Source organism: Pelobates fuscus, chromosome 6 (assembly GCF_036172605.1).
Source record: "Pelobates fuscus isolate aPelFus1 chromosome 6, aPelFus1.pri, whole genome shotgun sequence".
NCBI classification, from domain to species: Eukaryota; Metazoa; Chordata; class Amphibia; order Anura; family Pelobatidae; genus Pelobates; species Pelobates fuscus.
In genome coordinates, this window is record NC_086322.1 from 80,819,559 (window position 1) to 80,839,201 (window position 19,643).

The 19,643-nt window shown below is 41.5% G+C and overlaps 1 protein-coding gene across 1 annotated transcript in view; it reads left to right on the top strand.

Annotated features, from left to right (window-relative positions):
* Nucleotides 1-19,384, top strand: part of KLB (klotho beta) — a 48,069-nt gene extending 28,685 nt beyond the window's left edge. The window contains exons 2-5 of the mRNA XM_063425772.1: nucleotides 7,894-8,404; nucleotides 9,050-9,318; nucleotides 14,469-15,612; nucleotides 18,876-19,384. Coding sequence (XP_063281842.1) covers nucleotides 7,894-8,404; nucleotides 9,050-9,318; nucleotides 14,469-15,612; nucleotides 18,876-19,279 — 2,328 coding nt within the window. The 3' untranslated portion in view covers nucleotides 19,280-19,384. The remainder of the gene's footprint in view (nucleotides 1-7,893; nucleotides 8,405-9,049; nucleotides 9,319-14,468; nucleotides 15,613-18,875) is intronic.
* Nucleotides 19,385-19,643: the final 259 nt, after the last annotated feature.

Consider the following 19,643-nt stretch of genomic DNA (forward strand, 5'->3'; position numbering starts at 1 on the left):
CGATGTTGTCTGTTAACCTCTTATCCCTGTAACTATTTTGAGGATGGATGACCAGACAAGCAGAAGGATAGATGGGTGGGTGGATGGATAGTTGAATATGGGAGTTATTACATCCTACACCTTCTCTAAATTCGAACTGGTTAACGATGAATACGCTATATATCAATATATTCATAGTGGTGTTTTATATAGTATTAAATTAATAATAAATAAAATTAATAATAATAAACTCATATTTACAATCTTACAATTTATACAAAGGGAAATGCCATCTGTACCAGCAGTGTCCCACGTGTGAAATCACAACGTACCTTATTGATCCCGAATGTCTTTTTTATATAAAGTAAACACTTTGCGTCAATAAAGAAAACTCATTAAACACGAGGCAGTATAACTCAATGGAAAAAAAACCTGTCTAACATTTACTTAACCTTATTAAAGGTGCGTCCACTCACAAACCATAATTAGCTTGATTACCCCCCCCCCACCCCCCATCTGTTGCACTGATTCAAATCCTTTTTATTCTCTACTCTCCAAACATGATGAGAACTTGGTTGAGTGAGCAAGGCTTCAGAAACAGACTTTGAACTTGCTCTATATATGAAAACCGAGATGCTTGCACTCCTGGATTAGAGAATAATTGCCTGGTGCTGGTCAGGCACAAGATACAAAAAAATGATTGGAAATGACTCCAAGGACTTGTTGATAGTAAAAATAAAATATAACTTTTATTCTATATCATTTAAAAAATATCGACGTTTCAGCCCCAATACATGGGCTTTCATCAGGATGGCAATGCAATACACAAATACATATAAAATACTTATATAGGTGTGATCGGTTCTCTCACACATGAAGCTGGTTAGTATCCTTTTATGTTTTGCTATATAAGTATTTTATATGTATTTGTGTATTGCATTGCCATCCTGATGAAAGCCCATGTATTGGGGCTGAAACGTCGATATTTTTAAATGATATAGAATAAAAGTTATATTTTATTTTTACTATCAACAAGTCCTTGGAGTGCGGTCATTTCCAATCATTTTTTATATATATATTGAAATAGAGATGCACTCTGCGGTCTTTGAAAAATGAAATGGTATTTTAATTCATCAAATAGTTTACATCCATCAATGTTCAGATGGATGTAAACTATTTGATGAATTAAAATACCATTTCATTTTTCAAAGACTGTAGAGTGCATCTCTAATTCTATATACTCTATATCAGGCTTCTCCAAACTCCGGCCCTCCAGATGTTGCTGAGCTACAACTCCCATGATTCTTAGCCTTTCTATTTCATTCATTGAATCATGGGAGTTGTAGTTCAGCAACATCTGGAGGGCTGGAGTTTGGGGAAGCCTGCTCTATATACTTCCAGCGTGGGATTGTACCAAGGCACCTATTCTAACATTAGACTGACTGAAAGGGTGAGTGCCATTATACCTGTATATATATATATATATATATATAATTTTTCCAATTATATTTAAATATTTATTAAATTTACATATTTTAAGTTGTGTACTCATACCTTAATACTCTGGTTACGTATAAGGTCCAAAAGTATTATGTGATATTTTGTAAAATAATGATGGAGGGTGACGTTTAAAGAGAAGAGGAAGTCATTAGTCAAAAATACAACTCCCATGATGCTTTGCAATGATGTATTCCTATTACAGCTGATGGGTAGTGATATACCGAACTGTTCGCTGGCGAATAGTTCCTGGCGAACATAGCGTGTTCGCGTTCGCCACGGCGGGCAAACACATGCGCGGTTCGATCCGCCCCCTATTCATCATCATTGAGTAAACCCTGTGCCTTACGGTCAGCAGACACATTCCAGCAAACCCTAGCAGCAGACCCTCCCTTCCAGACCCTCCCACCTCCTGTACAGCATCCATTTTAGATTCATTCTGAAGCTGCATTCTTAGATAGAGGAGGGAAACTGTAGATGCTGCTCATTTGATAGGGAAATTGATAGCTAGGCTAGGGTATTCAGTGTCCACTACAGTCCTGAAGGACTCATCTGATCTCTGCTGTAAGGACAGCACCCCAAAAAGCCCTTTTTAGGGCTAGAACATCAGTCTGCTTTTTTTTTTTGTGTGTAATGTAATTGCAGTTGCCTGCCTGCCAGCTTCTGTGTCAGGCTCACAGTGGATACTGTGCCCACTTGCCCAGTGCCACCACTCATATCTGGTGTCACAATAGCTTAAGCTTGCATTCAAAAACAAACATTTTGTTTTCACTGTAATAGATTGAATAGCAGTTAGTTGTATGCAAGCGTCTGGGTGTCAGGCCTTCAGCATGTACTCTGCCAACCTCTACCAGTGTACTTTGCCAGTCATATCTGGTGTCTCTATAGCGTGCCTTTAAAAAGAAAAAACATTTTTCACTGTAAGCTAATAGCAGTTAGTTGTCTGCAAGCGTCTGGGTTTCAGGCCTTCAGCGTGCACTCTGCCAACCTCTGCCAGTGTACTTTGCCACTCATATCTGGTGTCACAATAGCGTGCCTTTAAAAAGAAAAACAGTTTTTCACTGTAAGCTAATAGCAGTCGGTGTCCTTCAGCGTGTACTCTGCCAACTTCTGCCAGTCCACTTTGCCACTCATATCTGGTGTCTCTATAGCGTGCCTTTAAAAAGAAAAAACGTTTTTCACTGTAAGCTAATAGCAGTCAGTGTCCTTAAAGCGGGTGTCAGGCCTTCAGCGTGTGCTCTGCCAACCTCTGCAAGTGCACTTTGCCACTCATATCTGGTGTCACTATAGCATGCCTTTAAAAAGAAAAAAAGTTTTTCACTGTAAGCTAATAGCAGTTAGTTGTCTGCAAGCGTCTGGGTTTCAGGCCTTCAGCGTGCACTCTGCCAACCTCTGCCAGTGTACTTTGCCACTCATATCTGGTGTCACAATAGCGTGCCTTTAAAAAGAAAAACAGTTTTTCACTGTAAGCTAATAGCAGTCGGTGTCCTTCAGCGTGTACTCTGCCAACCTCTGCCAGTGTACTTTGCCACTGATATCTGGTGTCTCTATAGCATGCCTTTAAAAGGAAAAAAAGTTTTTCACTGTAAGCCAATAGCAGTCAGTGTCCTTAAAGCGGGTGTCAGGCATTCAGCGTGTGCTCTGCCAACCTCTGCAAGTGCACTTTGCCACTGATATCTGGTGTCACTATAGCGTGCCTTTAAAAAGAAAAAAAGTTTTTCACTGTAAGCTAATAACAGTCAGTGTCCTTAAAGCGGGTGTCAGGCCTTCAGCGTGTGCTCTGCCAACCTCTGCAAGTGCACTTTGCCACTCATATCTGGTGTCACTATAGCGTGCCGTTAAAAAGAAAAAAAAGTTTTTCACTGTAAGCTAATAGCAGTCAGTGTCCTTAAAGCAGGTGTCAGGCCTTCAGCGTGTGCTCTGCCAACCTCTGCAAGTGCACATTGCCACTCATATCTGGTGTCACAATAGCGTTGATTTAAAAACAAAAACATTTTTTTCACTGTTATAGATTGAATAGCAGTTAGTTGTCTTCAAGCGGGTGTGTCAAGCCTACAGCGTGTACTCTGCCAACCTCTGCCACTGCACAGTGCCACTCATATCTGGTAGCACAGTAGCTTGCACGCATAGTACCACTAATCAAAAAAAAAATGACAGGCAGAGGCAGGCCACCCCGCAGGGGCCATCGTGGTCGTGGTGCTGTGATTCCCTTTTGCCCTAGAATAATGCCCAGTTTTCAGAGGCCACGTACCCTGAATTTTAAAAGTTCTGAGGACATAGTTGACTGGCTAACACAGGACACCCAATCTTCTACAGCTTCCGGTACCTTGACGCACCATCCTCCTCCAGCTTAGCTTCGAGCACCTCTCAAGATACCACTCACCCGCCTGCCGCCACCACCAACACTAGCACCACAGCCGCTTCACTTGGTATGTCAGACTAGTTATTTACACATCCGTTTGAAGAAATGAGTGATGCGCAACCAATTTTTGCCAGAGGATGTAGATAACAGGGATATATCTCAGGCAGGCAGCATTACACACATGGACGTACGGTGTGATTATGATGATGTTGTACCCGCTGCTGCTTCCTTTGCTGAGTTGTCAGATACAAGTGAAGCGGTTGATGATGACGATGCGTCCATGGATGTCACGTGGGTGCCCGCTCGGCAAGAAGAAGAACAGGGCGAAAGTTCAGATGGGGAAACAGAGAGGAGGAGGAGGAGACGAGTTGGAAGCAGGGGGAGGTCGTCGCAAGGAGCTAGTGGCACAGTCAGACAGCATGCATCGGCACCCGGGGTCAGCCCGACAGCACGCCAATCAACGCATGCTGTGTCCACCACCAGAATGCCGTCATTGCAGAGCTCAGCAGTGTGGCATTTGTTTTGTGTGTCGGCCTCTGACAACAGCGATGCCATTTGCAACCTGTGCCAAAAGAAACTGAGTCGTGGGAAGTCCAACACCCACCTAGGTACAACTGCTTTGCGTAGGCACATGATCGCACATCACAAACGCCTATGGGATCAACACATGAGTACAAGCAGCACACAAACTCAAAGCCGCCATCCTTTTCCTGGTCCAGCATCTTCAGCCACGTCAACCACTGCTGTCCTCCTTGCCCCCTCTCAACCATCCGTCACTCCGTCTCTCGCCTTGAGCAGTTCCCGCTCATCTGCCCACAGTCAGGTGTCTGTCAAGGACATGTTTGAGCGTAAGAAGCCAATGTCAGAAAGTCACCCCCTTGCCCAGCGTCTGACAGCTGACTTGTCTGAACTATTAGCCCGCCAGCTTTTACCATACAAGCTGGTGGAGTCTGAGGCGTTCAAAAAATTTGTAGCTATTGGGACACCGCAGTGGAAGGTACCCGGACAAAATTTCTTTTCACAAAAGGCAATCCCCAACCTGTACTCGATTGGGCAAAAGGAAGTAATGGCATGTCTGGCACACAGTGTTGGGGCAAGGGTCCATCTGACCACTGATACCTGGTCTGCAAAGCATGGTCAGGGCAGGTATATCACCTACACTGCGCATTGGGTAAACCTGCTGACGGCTGCCAAGCATGGAATGCGTGGCTCTGCAGAGGAGTTGGTGACACCGCCATGACTTGCAGGCAGGCCTGCTGCCACCTCCTCTACTCCTCCTACTCTATTCTCTTCCATAACCTCCTCGGCTGAGTCCTCTTCTGCTGCTGCGTCTTGCTCCACATCAACGGCACACCCCCAGCTCCCCAGGTACTATTCAACATCCCGGATACGGCAGTGTCCCGCCGTCTTGACTTGCTTGAAAGCAGAGAGTCACACCGAACAAGCACTCCTGTCCGCCCTGAACGCACAGGTGGAAAAGTGGCTGACTCCGCAGCAAGTGGATATCGGCAAAGTGGTTTGTGACAACGGAACAAATTTGTTGGCGGCATTGAAGTTGGGCAAGTTGACACATGTGCCGTGCATGGCACATGTGTGTAATCTGATCGTACAACGCTTTGTGCATAAGTACACAGGCTTACAGGACGTCCTGAAGCAGGCCAGGAAAGTGTGTGGCCATTTCATGCGTTCCTACACGGCCATGGCGCACTTTGCAGATATCCAGCGGCGAAACAACATGCCAGTGAGGTGCTTGATTTGCGACAGCCCGACACGTTGGAATTCAACACTCCTAATAACTTCGACCGCCTGCTCCAACAAGAAAAAGCCGTTAATGAATATTTGTATGACCGGGGTGCTAGGACAGCCTCTGGGGAGCTGGGAATTTTTTTGCCACGTTGCTGGACGCTCATGCGCAATGCCTGTAGGCTCATGCGTCCTTTTGAGGAGGTGACAAACCTAGTCAGTCGAACCGAAGGCACCATCAGCGACATCATACCATTTGTTTTCTTCCTGGAGCGAGCCCTGCAAAGAGTGCTGGATCAGGCCGTAGATCAGCGTGAAGAGGAAGAGGAAGAGTTGTGGTCACCATCACCACCAGAAACAGCCTTATCAGCATCGCTTGCTGGACCTGCGGCAACGCTGGAAGAGGATTGTGAGGAAGAGGAGTCAGAGGAGGAATGTGGCTTTGAGGAGGAGGAGGAAGACCAACCACAACAGGCATCCCAGGGTGCTCGTTGCCACCTATCTGGTACCCGTGGTGTTGTACGTGGCTGGGGGAAAGAACATACCTTCATTGAGATCACTGAGGAGGAGAAAAGGGAAATGAGTAGCTCGGCATCCAACCTTGTGCAAATGGGGTCTTTCATGCTGTCGTGCCTGTTGAGGGACCCTCGTATAAAAAGGCTGAAGGAGAACGACCTGTACTGGGTGTCCACGCTACTAGACCCCCGGTATAAGCAGAAAGTGGCGGAAATGTTACCGAATTACAACAAGTCGGAAAGGATGCAGCATTTGCAAAATAAATTAAAAAGTATGCTTTACACAGCGTATAAGGGTGATGTCACAGCACAACGGGAATCTAACAGGGGAAGAGGTGAAAGTCATCCTCCTCCTCCCACGACCACGCCGGCAAGGACAGAACGCTTTAAAGATGTGTTGTTGATGGAGGACATGCGGAGCTTTTTAAGTCCTACGCATCGCCACAGCCCTTTGGGATCCACCCTCAGAGAACGACTCGACCGACAGGTAACAGACTACCTCGCCTTAACTGCAGATATCGACACTCTGAGGAGCGATGAACCCCTTGACTACTGGGTGTGCAGGCTTGACCTGTGGCCTGAGCTATCCCAATTTGCGATAGAACTTCTGGCCTGCCCCGCTTCAAGTGTCCTGTCAGAAAGGACCTTCAGTGCAGCAGGAGGTATTGTCACTGAGAAGAGAAGTCGCCTAGGTCAAAAAAGTCTAGATTACCTCACTTTTATTAAGATGAATGAGGGATGGATCCCGAAGGGACTGACAGTGGGCGATACATTCGACTAAAAAAGGCCTGATGAGATGAGCTGCCTTGGGCTAAAAATGGTCCACATGCTGCTGTATTTTAGCTCTGAATGCCGGTTGACTTGCGTGACTTATCCGCCACCAACTAGGGTTCAAGCCGCAATGTTTTAGGGCACTTTCTGCCTGGGAAACAAACATCAATTTTTATGGCCGCTGCGGCTGCAACAATACCTAATTTTTCAGGCATGTGTGGGGGCACCCTCAGGGCTTTGTTTTCCTGACACTCTAGTGATCCTTTAAGTGATTTTATTGAACACTGGAAGTACTGTGGGTGCCCAAATTGTTTGACTCTTAATAGTGAGATGGCAAAATATGACTCCAGGAACCATAACCACTACAGCAAACAGTATAGGGAATAATGCTTAAAATGCTAATTTAAGTGTTACAATATACACTATGTTTCTGCAATACAATGGGTTAATACAATGGGTGACATCATTATTATTGCTAAATAATAGCAATATCATATGTTATCGCTGACAGGCTCAAGAGGAGTTCCATCAATGTAATATGTTTACATTGCTTAATTAATATCATTATAATCATAATTAACAGTACAACTAAAATCAGAGAATGTATTATAAAGTTAGCATATGGCTTTTGTTTAATAGAAAAACAGTATCACTTAATTGTCTTTTTTTCCCAGCTATTAGAGCTGCACAGCAGCACTTCTCTAAGCCTTTTCTAATTATAAGTAAGTTAGTTAATCTGGTTTCTTAGTCATGGGATGTGATTGTGTTTTTGTGGAATCTTAAAGTGACACTAACAGACAAGAATATTGACTCCTGTATTTAGATGTAACCCTGGTACTTTGCTATTGCCAATGACTCAAGGGCACATGAATACTCAGTTTATATTTCTAATAATTAGAATTTAGTGCTATTTACAGTATTTAAACAATTAATAATTCTGTAAAAATATATCATTGGTTAAGTTTATTGTATTTGCCGTTTTTATATTTTTAACTAACAAACATTTTTATTTTTTTGTTCACGCAGGCTCATGCTATGGTTTGGCACACATACAACACATACTTCCGTACATCGCAAAAAGGCTACCTGTCGGTGACTTTGGGCTCTCACTGGATAGAACCAGAGAAAGGAAATATCAGCCCTGCAACCATTGAGATGTGTCAGGAATCCATGGAAACTGTACTTGGACGGTTTGCAAAACCCATTTACAGTGACGGAGATTACCCTGACATCCTGAAGAATAAATATAGCTCTACATTACCCAACTTTACTGATGCAGAAAAGACTTACATAAAGGGGACATCAGATTTCTTTGCATTTTCCTTTGGCCCCAATAATTTTAAGCGCCTGTATGAGGCTGCCAAGTTGGGCAAGGTTTTAATTCATTTGAGAGGTGTGCTAAATTGGATTAAAATGGAATATAACAACCCCAGAATTATGATCATGGAAAATGGCTGGTTCTCCAACAGCAACATCAAAACGGAAGATACCACCTCCATATACATCATGAAGAAGTTTGTCAATGACATCCTGCAAGGTATCTGAATTCTATTCCAAAAAATAATGAACTAGTGACAGACAGGTGAACTAATATTTTTAGTTGAACAGATAGGTGAGTGGATGGATTGCTGGATAGACTGAGTATAAATTAGTTCTGTGGCTCCCTTTTAGGGTAGGACACAGTATTAGGCCATAATGCTAAGCCAGCCAACCGCCTGAGAGTGTTATTTTCTACAGTAAGAATTCAAGGTTAATTCAATGCGAATTTCAAATTTAAGGTCAAAATAACAAAATTGAAAAGTCTCTAAGTCAGCAATTCTTTCAATTCAGCAAGTCTGGCCTTAAATTTGAAAATCACTTTGAATGCTCATTTTATTAAGCTTTTTCCCTCAGTTACAGCATATCTGGAGTAACTGGCCTGTTCATCTGAACCACAAGACAACTCCATGTTCTGCATTGATGTAAAAAAATCCAGATTATATTTTTCTATGTTTCTGTATTACGTGGCTTTGTGGGACAAGCATTGAATATGATTATGCATCGAACTACTGCATTGATGTCGTGTAAATCATGTATAAAAGTGATATTACTCAGTTTACAGTGCAAGCTCTCTTTTGCCGGTTTATTGCAGTCAATTTGCTGTAGCTCTATCTAAACCTTATATATATTTATTTTCTTGCAGCTATTAAACATGATGAGATACAAGTGTTTGGTTATACTGCCTGGTCTCTGTTTGATGGCTTTGAATGGCAAGATGGATACAAAATAAGACGTGGCTTGTTTTACTTAGATTTTAACTACAAGGATACAAAAATAATACCTAAATCGTCAGCATTGTATTATAAGCAAATCATACATGATAATGGCTTTCCTCAGACGGACACCACGCCTGCTGTATATGGACAGTTCCCGTGTGACTTCTCATGGGGAGTAACAGATTCTGTGCTTAAGGTAAGTACATTCATGATGCAACATAAATGGAACAAAACAGGATAGGACATACGATTAATCTTACTTAGAGTTTAGAGTAGGGCCCAAAATTCTTCAGACATTGAAAAAAAAAACTAAATGCTATGCTCTGTATAACGGCCGATATTTAGAGTTAAATAACTAATGTCAAGGCACAGCCTGTTCAAACGTTTACTAAGAGTCAATAAGTTTTGCAAATCTACTATGTGTCATTCTAAATGTTTTACCAAATTATTTCTGGCTATACTTAATCCCCAGTATGGCCTAGCCACAACAGTCATTTTATTCAATAGTGTCAGACACACAAGACTGCATTCACCTGACCAAAGTCACTAGAAGCAATCTCTATGGATAGATAGATATTTGTTAAAGACCCTTTGAATGCAGAGTACTAATTAAACTACCAATTTACCACTAAAACACAGCTTTAGTTACTTACCAGTATAAAAATAAACAAACTTGAGGCCATAACTAGTTTTCTTTAACTAAACTACCCAAGTTTAAATCAATATTTAGTGTTTGCTTTCTGTTTTTTAGCCCAGAGTGCACTATTTGTATATGCTATTTACTCTAACCCTGTATTTCTCTCCCATTGTCAGATGTTCAATAAAGATTAGTAAAGGCATAAACCGTAGACAAACCCAAAAAAAGAAGACATCTCTGTTTACTCGTGTTAGCCAAATTAAAGGCGATTTTTAAAATTATTTGTTCAGTTTGTACTTTAGCTTTGGGTACATTTGAAGTATAGATTGCTTTTGATGGCTTTCATATTTGAAACTCAATCTTTATTTTCCTTATACAGAGGCTGAAAAGCTGTCTCTAGTTTGGATTTTATTGACCAAATCAGGAATTGCGGGGGGCGGGGCCTGACCAGCATGGAGGATAGACGTGCCACTGCAGAGCTCCTCAGAAAATAGAGCTAAAAACGACTATTCACCCATTAAAGCTTCACATATGGCAACCCAAATAGTCTCATCCGACCCACAAAAGGAGACTGAACCGAACCTGCAGCCTGCGAGCACTCTGAGGCCAGCTGGCAGACCGACTTGCACCATGAGGCTTGGCGACCGTAGAGCGGGAGAGGCGGCCGATCCCCCGGTCGGGTGCCACGAGAAGCTGACACAACGCAAGCAGGAACCCCGCTATCCCTCCCCCCTGGACCGCCGGGGGTGATCGCGGTCCACACCTGAGCAACAAATCGAGACCAGAGCGGGTGCAGAGCGGGAATGCACTGGGACGTATGCAACATAAAGCTACACCCAACATGGCAGACGCCACGTGTTCCCCCGAGCCTACAGACCCACAACATGGGACCCGGCAAACTATAGAAGCAATCTTTGAGAATTTCTGGCGCAAGCTGGAGGCCAAGCTGAACCAGACAGCCTCACCACAGAAGAGCGAGAGCCATGCAAGCAACAAACATGGCGCTGCCAAGATGGCAGTCGAGCCTCGACTAAACCAGAGTGCCAAACCAAAATCTCCCGTCAAAAGGGCGTACAACGCTGCCGCCCTGACTACCCGAAAACCTTCTGGGCTGGGAGCCCATCAGGGGTTTATCCCATGCCGTCCATACCCCCGTGGGAACACCCGGGACAAGGAGAACCCGCGGGCCCCCGAGCCATCCACCGTGTCTGGGAGGCTCGATGGACACAAGGCGAGGGCTCTCGCTAAGGCCCGGAGCCAGAGAGCCGGGAAATCGAGCCGCAGCGGGACCACCCGAACGGAACGGCGAGACCACCATCACACGACAAGTCCCCCTTTTGCCAGAGGAAATTGGATACAGACCCCAGCCGGGAGAAGCAATACCAAACTGTGGACACTACCTCTAAGCACCGCCGATGCCTCAATGGCAGTCAGTTTTGGCGTGCCGACTATGGGAGTCGGATTACTTTTGGTAACACACTGGGGGCTAACCTGCTGCCTTATCAACGCGTCCATGTAACCCCTGCGGACACTATCTTGCTTATTAAGCACCAACCTTGTTGATTTAAATGCAAGCATGTTTAATTTCCTTTGGTAGGCTATCCCTAAGGATCAATGCCAGACACGTAAGCCATGCAATGCCCATTTTACACAGTTGAGTCTCATGCCTCCACTTTCCACGCTGCTAATACTACTAATAGGTTTTAAGCTTCGGTCTATACCATGCGTACACCTAGCGTATTTTACACGTTTTTCCTAATAAGCTCAACACGAGACTTGCATATCTCACTATAAGCTAAAGTGAGCTTATATATGATAAATAGTAATATGCATACTCATACGGCTAATGCGTTCACACTGCTATTGCCTCAAACTTCAGTTTATAACGAGCGTACATAGCTTGACTAGTTTATTATTTTCTTCTTTTCATACTTCATACTTGCTAAGCGATAATTATATACATAACACAGTGTTTCTTGAATTAGTTCTATTGTTGTACTCTACCTATAATATAAAATTGTGCATATGCTTCTAAATACCCCCAATGTAAAACGTGATATGAAAGCCTGAGGAATGCCGTTGGGGTACCTCATGCCTGTCTGTAATATTCTAATGCACAGCAAAAATATTAAAATAAAAAAAAAAATAATCAGGAATTGCGGAAAATTGCTAATTTTATCTCCTTATAGTTATATCAAAAATATTTTCTAGTTTGGCTGTTCTCCCCCTCATTTTTATTTTACCATACAATTTGCATTTCCTTTGTTAATTATTCAGAATGCATAATTTGGTTTTATCATGTTAAGCATTTTTTGGTAAAAAAAAAAAAATTCATTCAAAATTTTATTAAACTTTGGGCTAAAGTAATGCATTTGAAGTGTGTTTATGTGGCTTTCTTGTTTGTATTAACCTAAATATTCTCTTTCATCTTGTTTATCAAGTCAACCCAGAAAGTCATAAAAAACACAATTCTGGCATGTAGAGACGCATGGTTAATGTTTAATAGCATCTACTCACAGACAATAGAGACAAAGAAATAAAAAATAAATAGAAAAAAACTTAAGTATGTTAGATGAGGATTTGGAAATGACAAGCATTTCAAATATATTGATGAGCTGAGTACAATATTAACCAGTGTGATTGTATTTAAATTACCTTTTTTTTTAGGGATGGGTCCAGTTACACATTTGCCATTCTATTCTCAAACTGCAATGAACATAACATCCCCAGGACATGTTAAAGGCAAATGCACAGATTAGCTATCAGCTCTCTACTATGTCACTAAATGTCCTTGCCGGTGATTTTCCCTTCCTGCGTTAATGGATTTCTTATTAAAATCCCTGAGTAATTATTTTATTCGTAGTGTCGCTGCAGCACATGCTTTAAAAATTCTCCCTTTTCTAATATTACAGTGACATTAAAGCTATTTTTTGCATTTATTTTCTTCTTTGAAGAAACCAAAGGGTGAGGGGGTAGGTAGGGCAGGTTGTGTGTTTGGAGAGTAGCTATGTGCTTGGGGATTCATAGCCACTGAGTGGGGGTGGGATCTCCCTTATAGTAATATGAGGGTCATATTGACCCCCTGAGGCGTATTTTTTTTAATATCACTTTTTTAATGCAGCAGCTGGCTAGAGAGTGCTGGCCAACGTCACATGATTTTTATTTAACTATATGACTCCTGGTTGTCCGTGCTGTTAGTGTGCATATAGTTCAGATTTCTAAAATTCAGGCCTGGATTTGAAGCATCCAGATGCTTTCACAATCCTAGTCCGGATTTCAGTTGTCTGGCAGCTTGGCTAAAATCTGGACCAGGTTCAGGCTTATTTGAAATGAGCATTGCAAAATCCAGATATTGTAAAATAGTGTGATCAGTGTCCAGATTGTGCAGTCTCCGAATGGCCCTGTACAGCACCAGATATATTCAATAGGGAGCCATTCCGGCTTTAGTGAATAACCCTGTAAGTCTAAGCTCATTACATTGTCTTAAGATTTCATTTTAAACCTTAGTAAAAGTTGTTGGGAAAATAAAATCTTTCCTTGGGTCATCTTTCACTCCTGCAGAATTTCTGCCTGGTACCATGTTGTTCAGGAGTTGGAATTCAGAAGGACTTATACACAATTTTTTTGAAACCTCATGACAATTACAGTCTGCTGAGGCACCCTGGTACCATAACCTGCCAAAGTGTTTTACATCAACGATTACTTGTGCTGCTTCTGGTCTTGAATTGTAGAAGCTGGATGTCAGTTTTGTGCAAGATAGAAACCCATTAATTGGATAAGAATGCTTATCTGATACTTCCAGCCAACGAATGGGTTCCTGACTTGCACCATATTGACACCCAGCTTCTGAAGCTCAAGATGACCAGAAAAAGTGTGTGGTTGCCCAGTGAGGACACAAGTAATCTTGAAACTGTGCTAAAATGGTTTGAAAGCTTGCAGTGTACTGGTGCCAGAGCACGGTACGATAACTTCTGCAGCAGGATGCAGTAATTATGGTGCTTGGAGTGTTTCTTTAAATAAATATAGCAATACAATAACAACTTTTCAGTCATTTGACAAAAGTCAATCTACTGACAAAAAAAGTAGTTTTAAAATGGATAGACAGGGTACAGCAGTATATCCTATACTGCACGTTTAATGGAACATAGGTTTATGGGGTTGTGTAAGGTTAGGGGACTTAGCCTGCCTAAGAACCATGAGAGTTACAATCCACAGGATCTTAACGTCATATTTTCCCTAACTTTAGGTCCGATAACTAGTAAAGATTGGTCTGTAGGTGCATGTGGGTTGGGGTGGGATCCCCCACAGTTTCTGTTGCAAAAATAAAAAAAAGTAAAATCTATGTTTTTTAAGGAATACTGATAAGTCTTGATTATGTCTGCAGTTTCCATTCTTCCCTTTACTGATGATTTGAAATGAGTGTAGCATTTCTTAGGGTTTAATGACTAGAGCTCAGTGGGTTGGGGAGGGGGGAGCATTGCCCCACCATCTATTGGTTTCACCAGCTTCCGCTGCCTCTCAATAAGATTGTTCTGACCTACCATCTTCCTTTGCCAAGTAGCCAAGTGGTAATGTGAGTTAAAGGTCATCAATGTGCTTGCTCAACTCTTGCCTGAGAGCATTGTAGCATTATGTTTTACTTTAGCTAACTGTATCGCACGATAACTAAATACTTATTTAAGGGTTTTTAAAATTGTTTGTTTCCACAGCCGGAGCTAATCCCATCATCGCCACAATTTATCGACCGCCGTTTGTACGTGTGGAATGTCACCGGAGATGGGATTCTGCATGCTGTGAAAGGAGTGGTCCTTAAGACTCGTCCTGCCCAATGTACCGATTTTATCACCATCAAAAAACAGCTGTCCCTACTGACAAGGATGAAAGTCACTGACTACAGATTCGCACTCAATTGGTCCTTGATTCTACCAAAAGGAGACCTATCTGTTATTAACCGGGAAGTCCTTCGGTATTATCGATGCATGGTGGAGGAGGCAGATCTTCATGGAATAAAGACTATGATAACACTTTACTATCCAACTCACGGGTCTTTAAGCCTTCCAGGGCCATTGGTAGAAAATGGGGGTTGGCTAAACAGGACTATCACTCGGGCTTTCAGTGAATATGCAAACTTGTGTTTTAATGAACTGGGTGACTTGGTAAAGCATTGGGTCACCATTAATGAACCCAACAGGCTGAGCCAGTATTATAATAACAGCAGTAATATTACTTATCAGTCAGTTCATAACGTCCTTATAGCTCATTCAATGGCATGGCGGTTGTATGACCAGAAATATAGGCCGACTCAGCATGGCCTGGTCTCCTTGGCTCTACATACAGACTGGGCTGAGCCTGCTAACCCTTTTCTAAAGTCTCATGCTGAAGCAGCGGAGAGGTTCTTACAGTTTGATATTGCTTGGCTTGCTGAGCCAATTTTCGGTTCCGGTGATTATCCAGTCCGTATGAGGCAGTACATTCTAGCCAAGAATAAAAAAGGTCTCTCCAACTCCTATTTGCCCCATTTCACAGAAGAGGAGAAAAAACTTGTTAGAGGATCGGCTGATTTCTTTGCCCTGAACCATTTCACCACCAGGCTCGTTATTCATGAGCCAAAGAATGGGAGTAGACATGATTTTGATCGAGATATTCACTTCCTCGCTGATGCCACATCTCTCAGTTCAGCGAGTGGCTTGACAGTTGTTCCTTCCGGAGTACGTAAACTCTTAAACTGGGTGAAGCTAGAGTACGGAAACATTCCGATTTATATAACGGCAAATGGAATTGATGACAAATCTTCCAGCAATGATGACCTGAGGATATATTATTTACAGCGATACACTAGACAAATATTACTAGGTAAGTGATGATAAGTGTACAAGAACACAATAAAACTTTATGTAAAACTAAGGAATATCTGATTGCCGGTTTGTCCCATGATGATTTTGGAATTTGTAACCTATTTCTATATTAACACTAAACTGCGTTTATATAAAAGAAACCACGAGCTCATATAGTGGTTTATTGTGAAATAAGGACACAGATACACATACCACATTTTGGCCCATTGACCTGAAATCAAGCAGGCAATTGGGCCGAAACAGAATATCCCTCCCCTCTCCCCTTCACCACCCCCTCCCAGCCCTCTATGATTGGACAACGCAAGTCCCTTGGTGATTTCAGTCGGAGAGTGGAGATCAACACCGGGAGCTGAGGTAAGTTTTAAAGCGTTTTTAAGTTTCTAAAGGGAAGATGGGGTACCCAGTTAGGAATGCTCTAGTTGTCAATTTTAAAAAAGATACATTTTAAAAGGGTTACAGTAATCTTTTCAAGTAAATTTTTGAAAGTTATTTGTATATATGAACTTTAAAGGGTTACTGTAACTTTTTTAAAAATGTATTTTTTTAAATTGACAAGCAGGGCATTCCTACCTAGGTACCCCCTCTTACAAATCAGATTAAAATATAAAATAAAATATCTATCTATGGATTCATATAGTGCATACGGACAGCAAAGTAAATAAATGGAGATATTGGATAAATCAATAATGATCAGTGACAATAAATTACTTAAAGGAACACTGTAGGCACTTTCAACAACTTAAACTTATTGAAGTGTTATAGTGCCTAAAGTACTGCCTGTTTATCCCCTAAAACTCTTTATTCCACTAATTAGAAGACTTGGAAGCATGGCTTCAAGCTATGCCTCAAAGCCTTCTGGGTATTAGAGCTCATGGTCTCAACCTAGAGAATCCTTGTATTCAATGATTCTCAATGGCAGAATCTTAGGCACATCACGGCAAGCACCTCCAGGGTGATGTCACTCGAAAAGGAGGTCGTGGCAGCTCCAAGGGAGAAAATGTAAGTCATTTGTTTTGTTTTAAGTTATTTCTGTTTGTTTGTTTTTTTAATGCCTAGGAAGCCATAAACTTAACAATTACATCAGTACTGTAGCGTTAGGAATACAGATATATATTCCCGACGCTACAGTGTTCCTTTAAAATGTATCTATATGCTGAATAATTGTCACAAGGGCTTGGCTGATAAAGCTCGGGTTTAGAATTTGCACTCTTATATGGTACGGGCATATTTCCAATATCCGCATTTCTTAAAAGCATCATTCCTGCACAAACATTTGTTTATCAGTTTGGCAGCTCACACTGCTATAATACAGAGTCCAGAGCTGGTTGACTAGCCGGTGACAACGTGTACCAGAATGTTGATTTGAAATATCTGTCACTGTACGTACATCGTACATGTACTACTTTGTGCCGGTACTTGACACAAAATACACACAGATTGTTTTATCAAATTTCCCTACCTGTGGAGGGGAGGGGGGTTTCACTAGGTAGGGGATTTTGATAGAACGCCGGCGTCACTGCTGTTCATGCACAGGAATTGTGGTGGCTATTTCCAGAAAGTGTAGCTGTTCTTTGTGACAGTACAGCTTATAATTAAGCATATGTGCCCTCCATGGTGTGAATGGCCGCTTATAAACATGGTTATCTTCTTTACTGTGATTGATGTAAACACATTGCTGGGAGTATTGTGGCTGTGGAACTCTGTTATACACACAGACACACCAACCATATAGAGCTCATAGAAAAGAGGGAGAGAAGGATAGAAAAGAGGGAGAGGGATTTGGGTAGAAAACAGGGACTGACAATCCTAATTAGGGACAGTTGGGAGGTATGAGTGAGTGTATGTTAAGAGAGGAGGCAAGAAAAACTTATATGCACCTATACACATTTACCCTGCTTCGCTGGTAGACACCAGGGATTACAGCTCCCTGAGGGAGACTTGTTTTCTGCACATCCCCGCTGAGAAAGATCTTGTTTATATGTCTGTTTGTGCGAATGTCTGTGGATGTCAGAGGGTCTGTATGTATGTCTGTGAGATATCTGTACGAGAGGGCCATTTAGTGTTTGTTAGATGGACTGCAGTTGTGTCTGTCAGCCTATCAGCATGTATAATGTCAACAATAGTGTCTCTAATAACTTTATGTGATTGTCTGTCCAGTTGTAAGTAATGGAGGATCCAAGAAGTGTTTCTAATCTAGGAGAAATCCGACACACTGGGACATTCCATAACATATACATTGACCTACTTTCTATTTCATTGATAGTCTGTCTATATCTGACAGATATACTAAAATTGATACATATAGATTGGTATCTGACAGATATACTAAGATTGATACATACAGATTGGTATCTGACAGATATACTAATATAGGTACATACAGAAGGGTATACGACAGATATACTAATATATGTACATAAAGAATGGTATACAACAGATGTACTAATATAGGTACATACAGATTGGTATCTGACAGATATACTAATATAGGTACATACAGATTGGTATCTGACAGATATACTAATATAGCTACATACAGAATGTATCCGACAGATATACTAATATAGGTACATACAGATTGGTAAATGACAGATATACTAATATAGGTACATACAGATTGGTAAATGACAGATATACTAATATAGGTACATGCAGATTGGTGTGCAACTATGCATGCAATAAAGGGGAGTTCAAGTGTAGATAAAAGCAAACAATGTCTAAACGAAAAGGTCTCAATGTCTAAACAAAAAGTGCCCCCCAAAAATGAAGCAACCAATGTGGTGGACAACATTACTTAGTAATTGGTGTTAAATGTTAAATTTAAGGTACAAATAGATAACATGGAACAGCACATCCTGCTAGGGTATTTTTTTCCAGGTCCGGGATTTCCTTAGCCATGTAGAGTTTTGTTCTGATATTTACCCAGCCATCATCAATCCTCGTATACAGCTTTGAGGCTCCATATTATTATATAAGCATGTATTTCTTTTCCTGCAGGTATTAAACTATATGAAAAGTGATTCCCTAAATATTAAACTATATTATAAGGAACACTCCATGCACCATAGCCACTGCAGGATTTGTAAAGGGGCCATAAAACTTTTGTATTCATCCCGGTCTCTATTAATAAATTCATACAATATAATAATATTCATTAGATAAGTCATTGATCTAACTTGCATACTATGTTTTTTTCTTTTAACACAGATGAGTTCTGTAATTCGATATATCTCACAATTTCTCTGTATTTCTCTTTCCTAGCCTATCAACAGGATAAAATCAATGTCCGAGGATACTATGCATTTAAACTGACCGATAAAACAAAGCCACAATATGGTTTCTATAACTCTGCCATTTACAACTTGAAAGCCAAGTCTTCAGTGGATGTGTTCAGCGCCACGGTGGAAGCAAATGGTTTTCCATTGGATCGGTCGGATAACCAATGCAGAATTAGCGATGAAGAAAACCAATGTCATTTGTGTAGGTTCATAGAACAGAAAAAGCCATTGGTATTTTTCAGTTTTTGCCTTTTTTTCACTTCGGTTCTGTTACTTACTGTCACCCTTATTCGTAAATACAAAAGAAAACGCAGAAAACTGAGACCAGTGAAGAATGAACAGACTGTTTGTTTCCTGTTTAAAAAGGACAGCTTCAGTCATTGTTGACCAGCAACAACAAGAACTTTCATTCATGTGAATTCACTCCATTTTATTCTCAAAAATGTCACGGACTGATGAACTCCTCAAACATATTCCCCATCTAAAAAAGAAAGAAAAATATATATATATATATATTATATATTGTGGGTAGCCTCTAGGCAGGGAAGAGGAAATTGGACAAAGTTAATATTATATCCACTTGCCTCCCACAACCATTAACAAATATTTGTATCTAGGCAACCGCCTGTTGTGTCCCGTGAGTGTACCGAGAGGTCCTGCATCTTCTCCAGCTAAGGCCGTTTCCGTGCAAGTTTACAAGAACTATACAACTTGTGAATGGACATATAACCACACATTCCAAACATAGCCA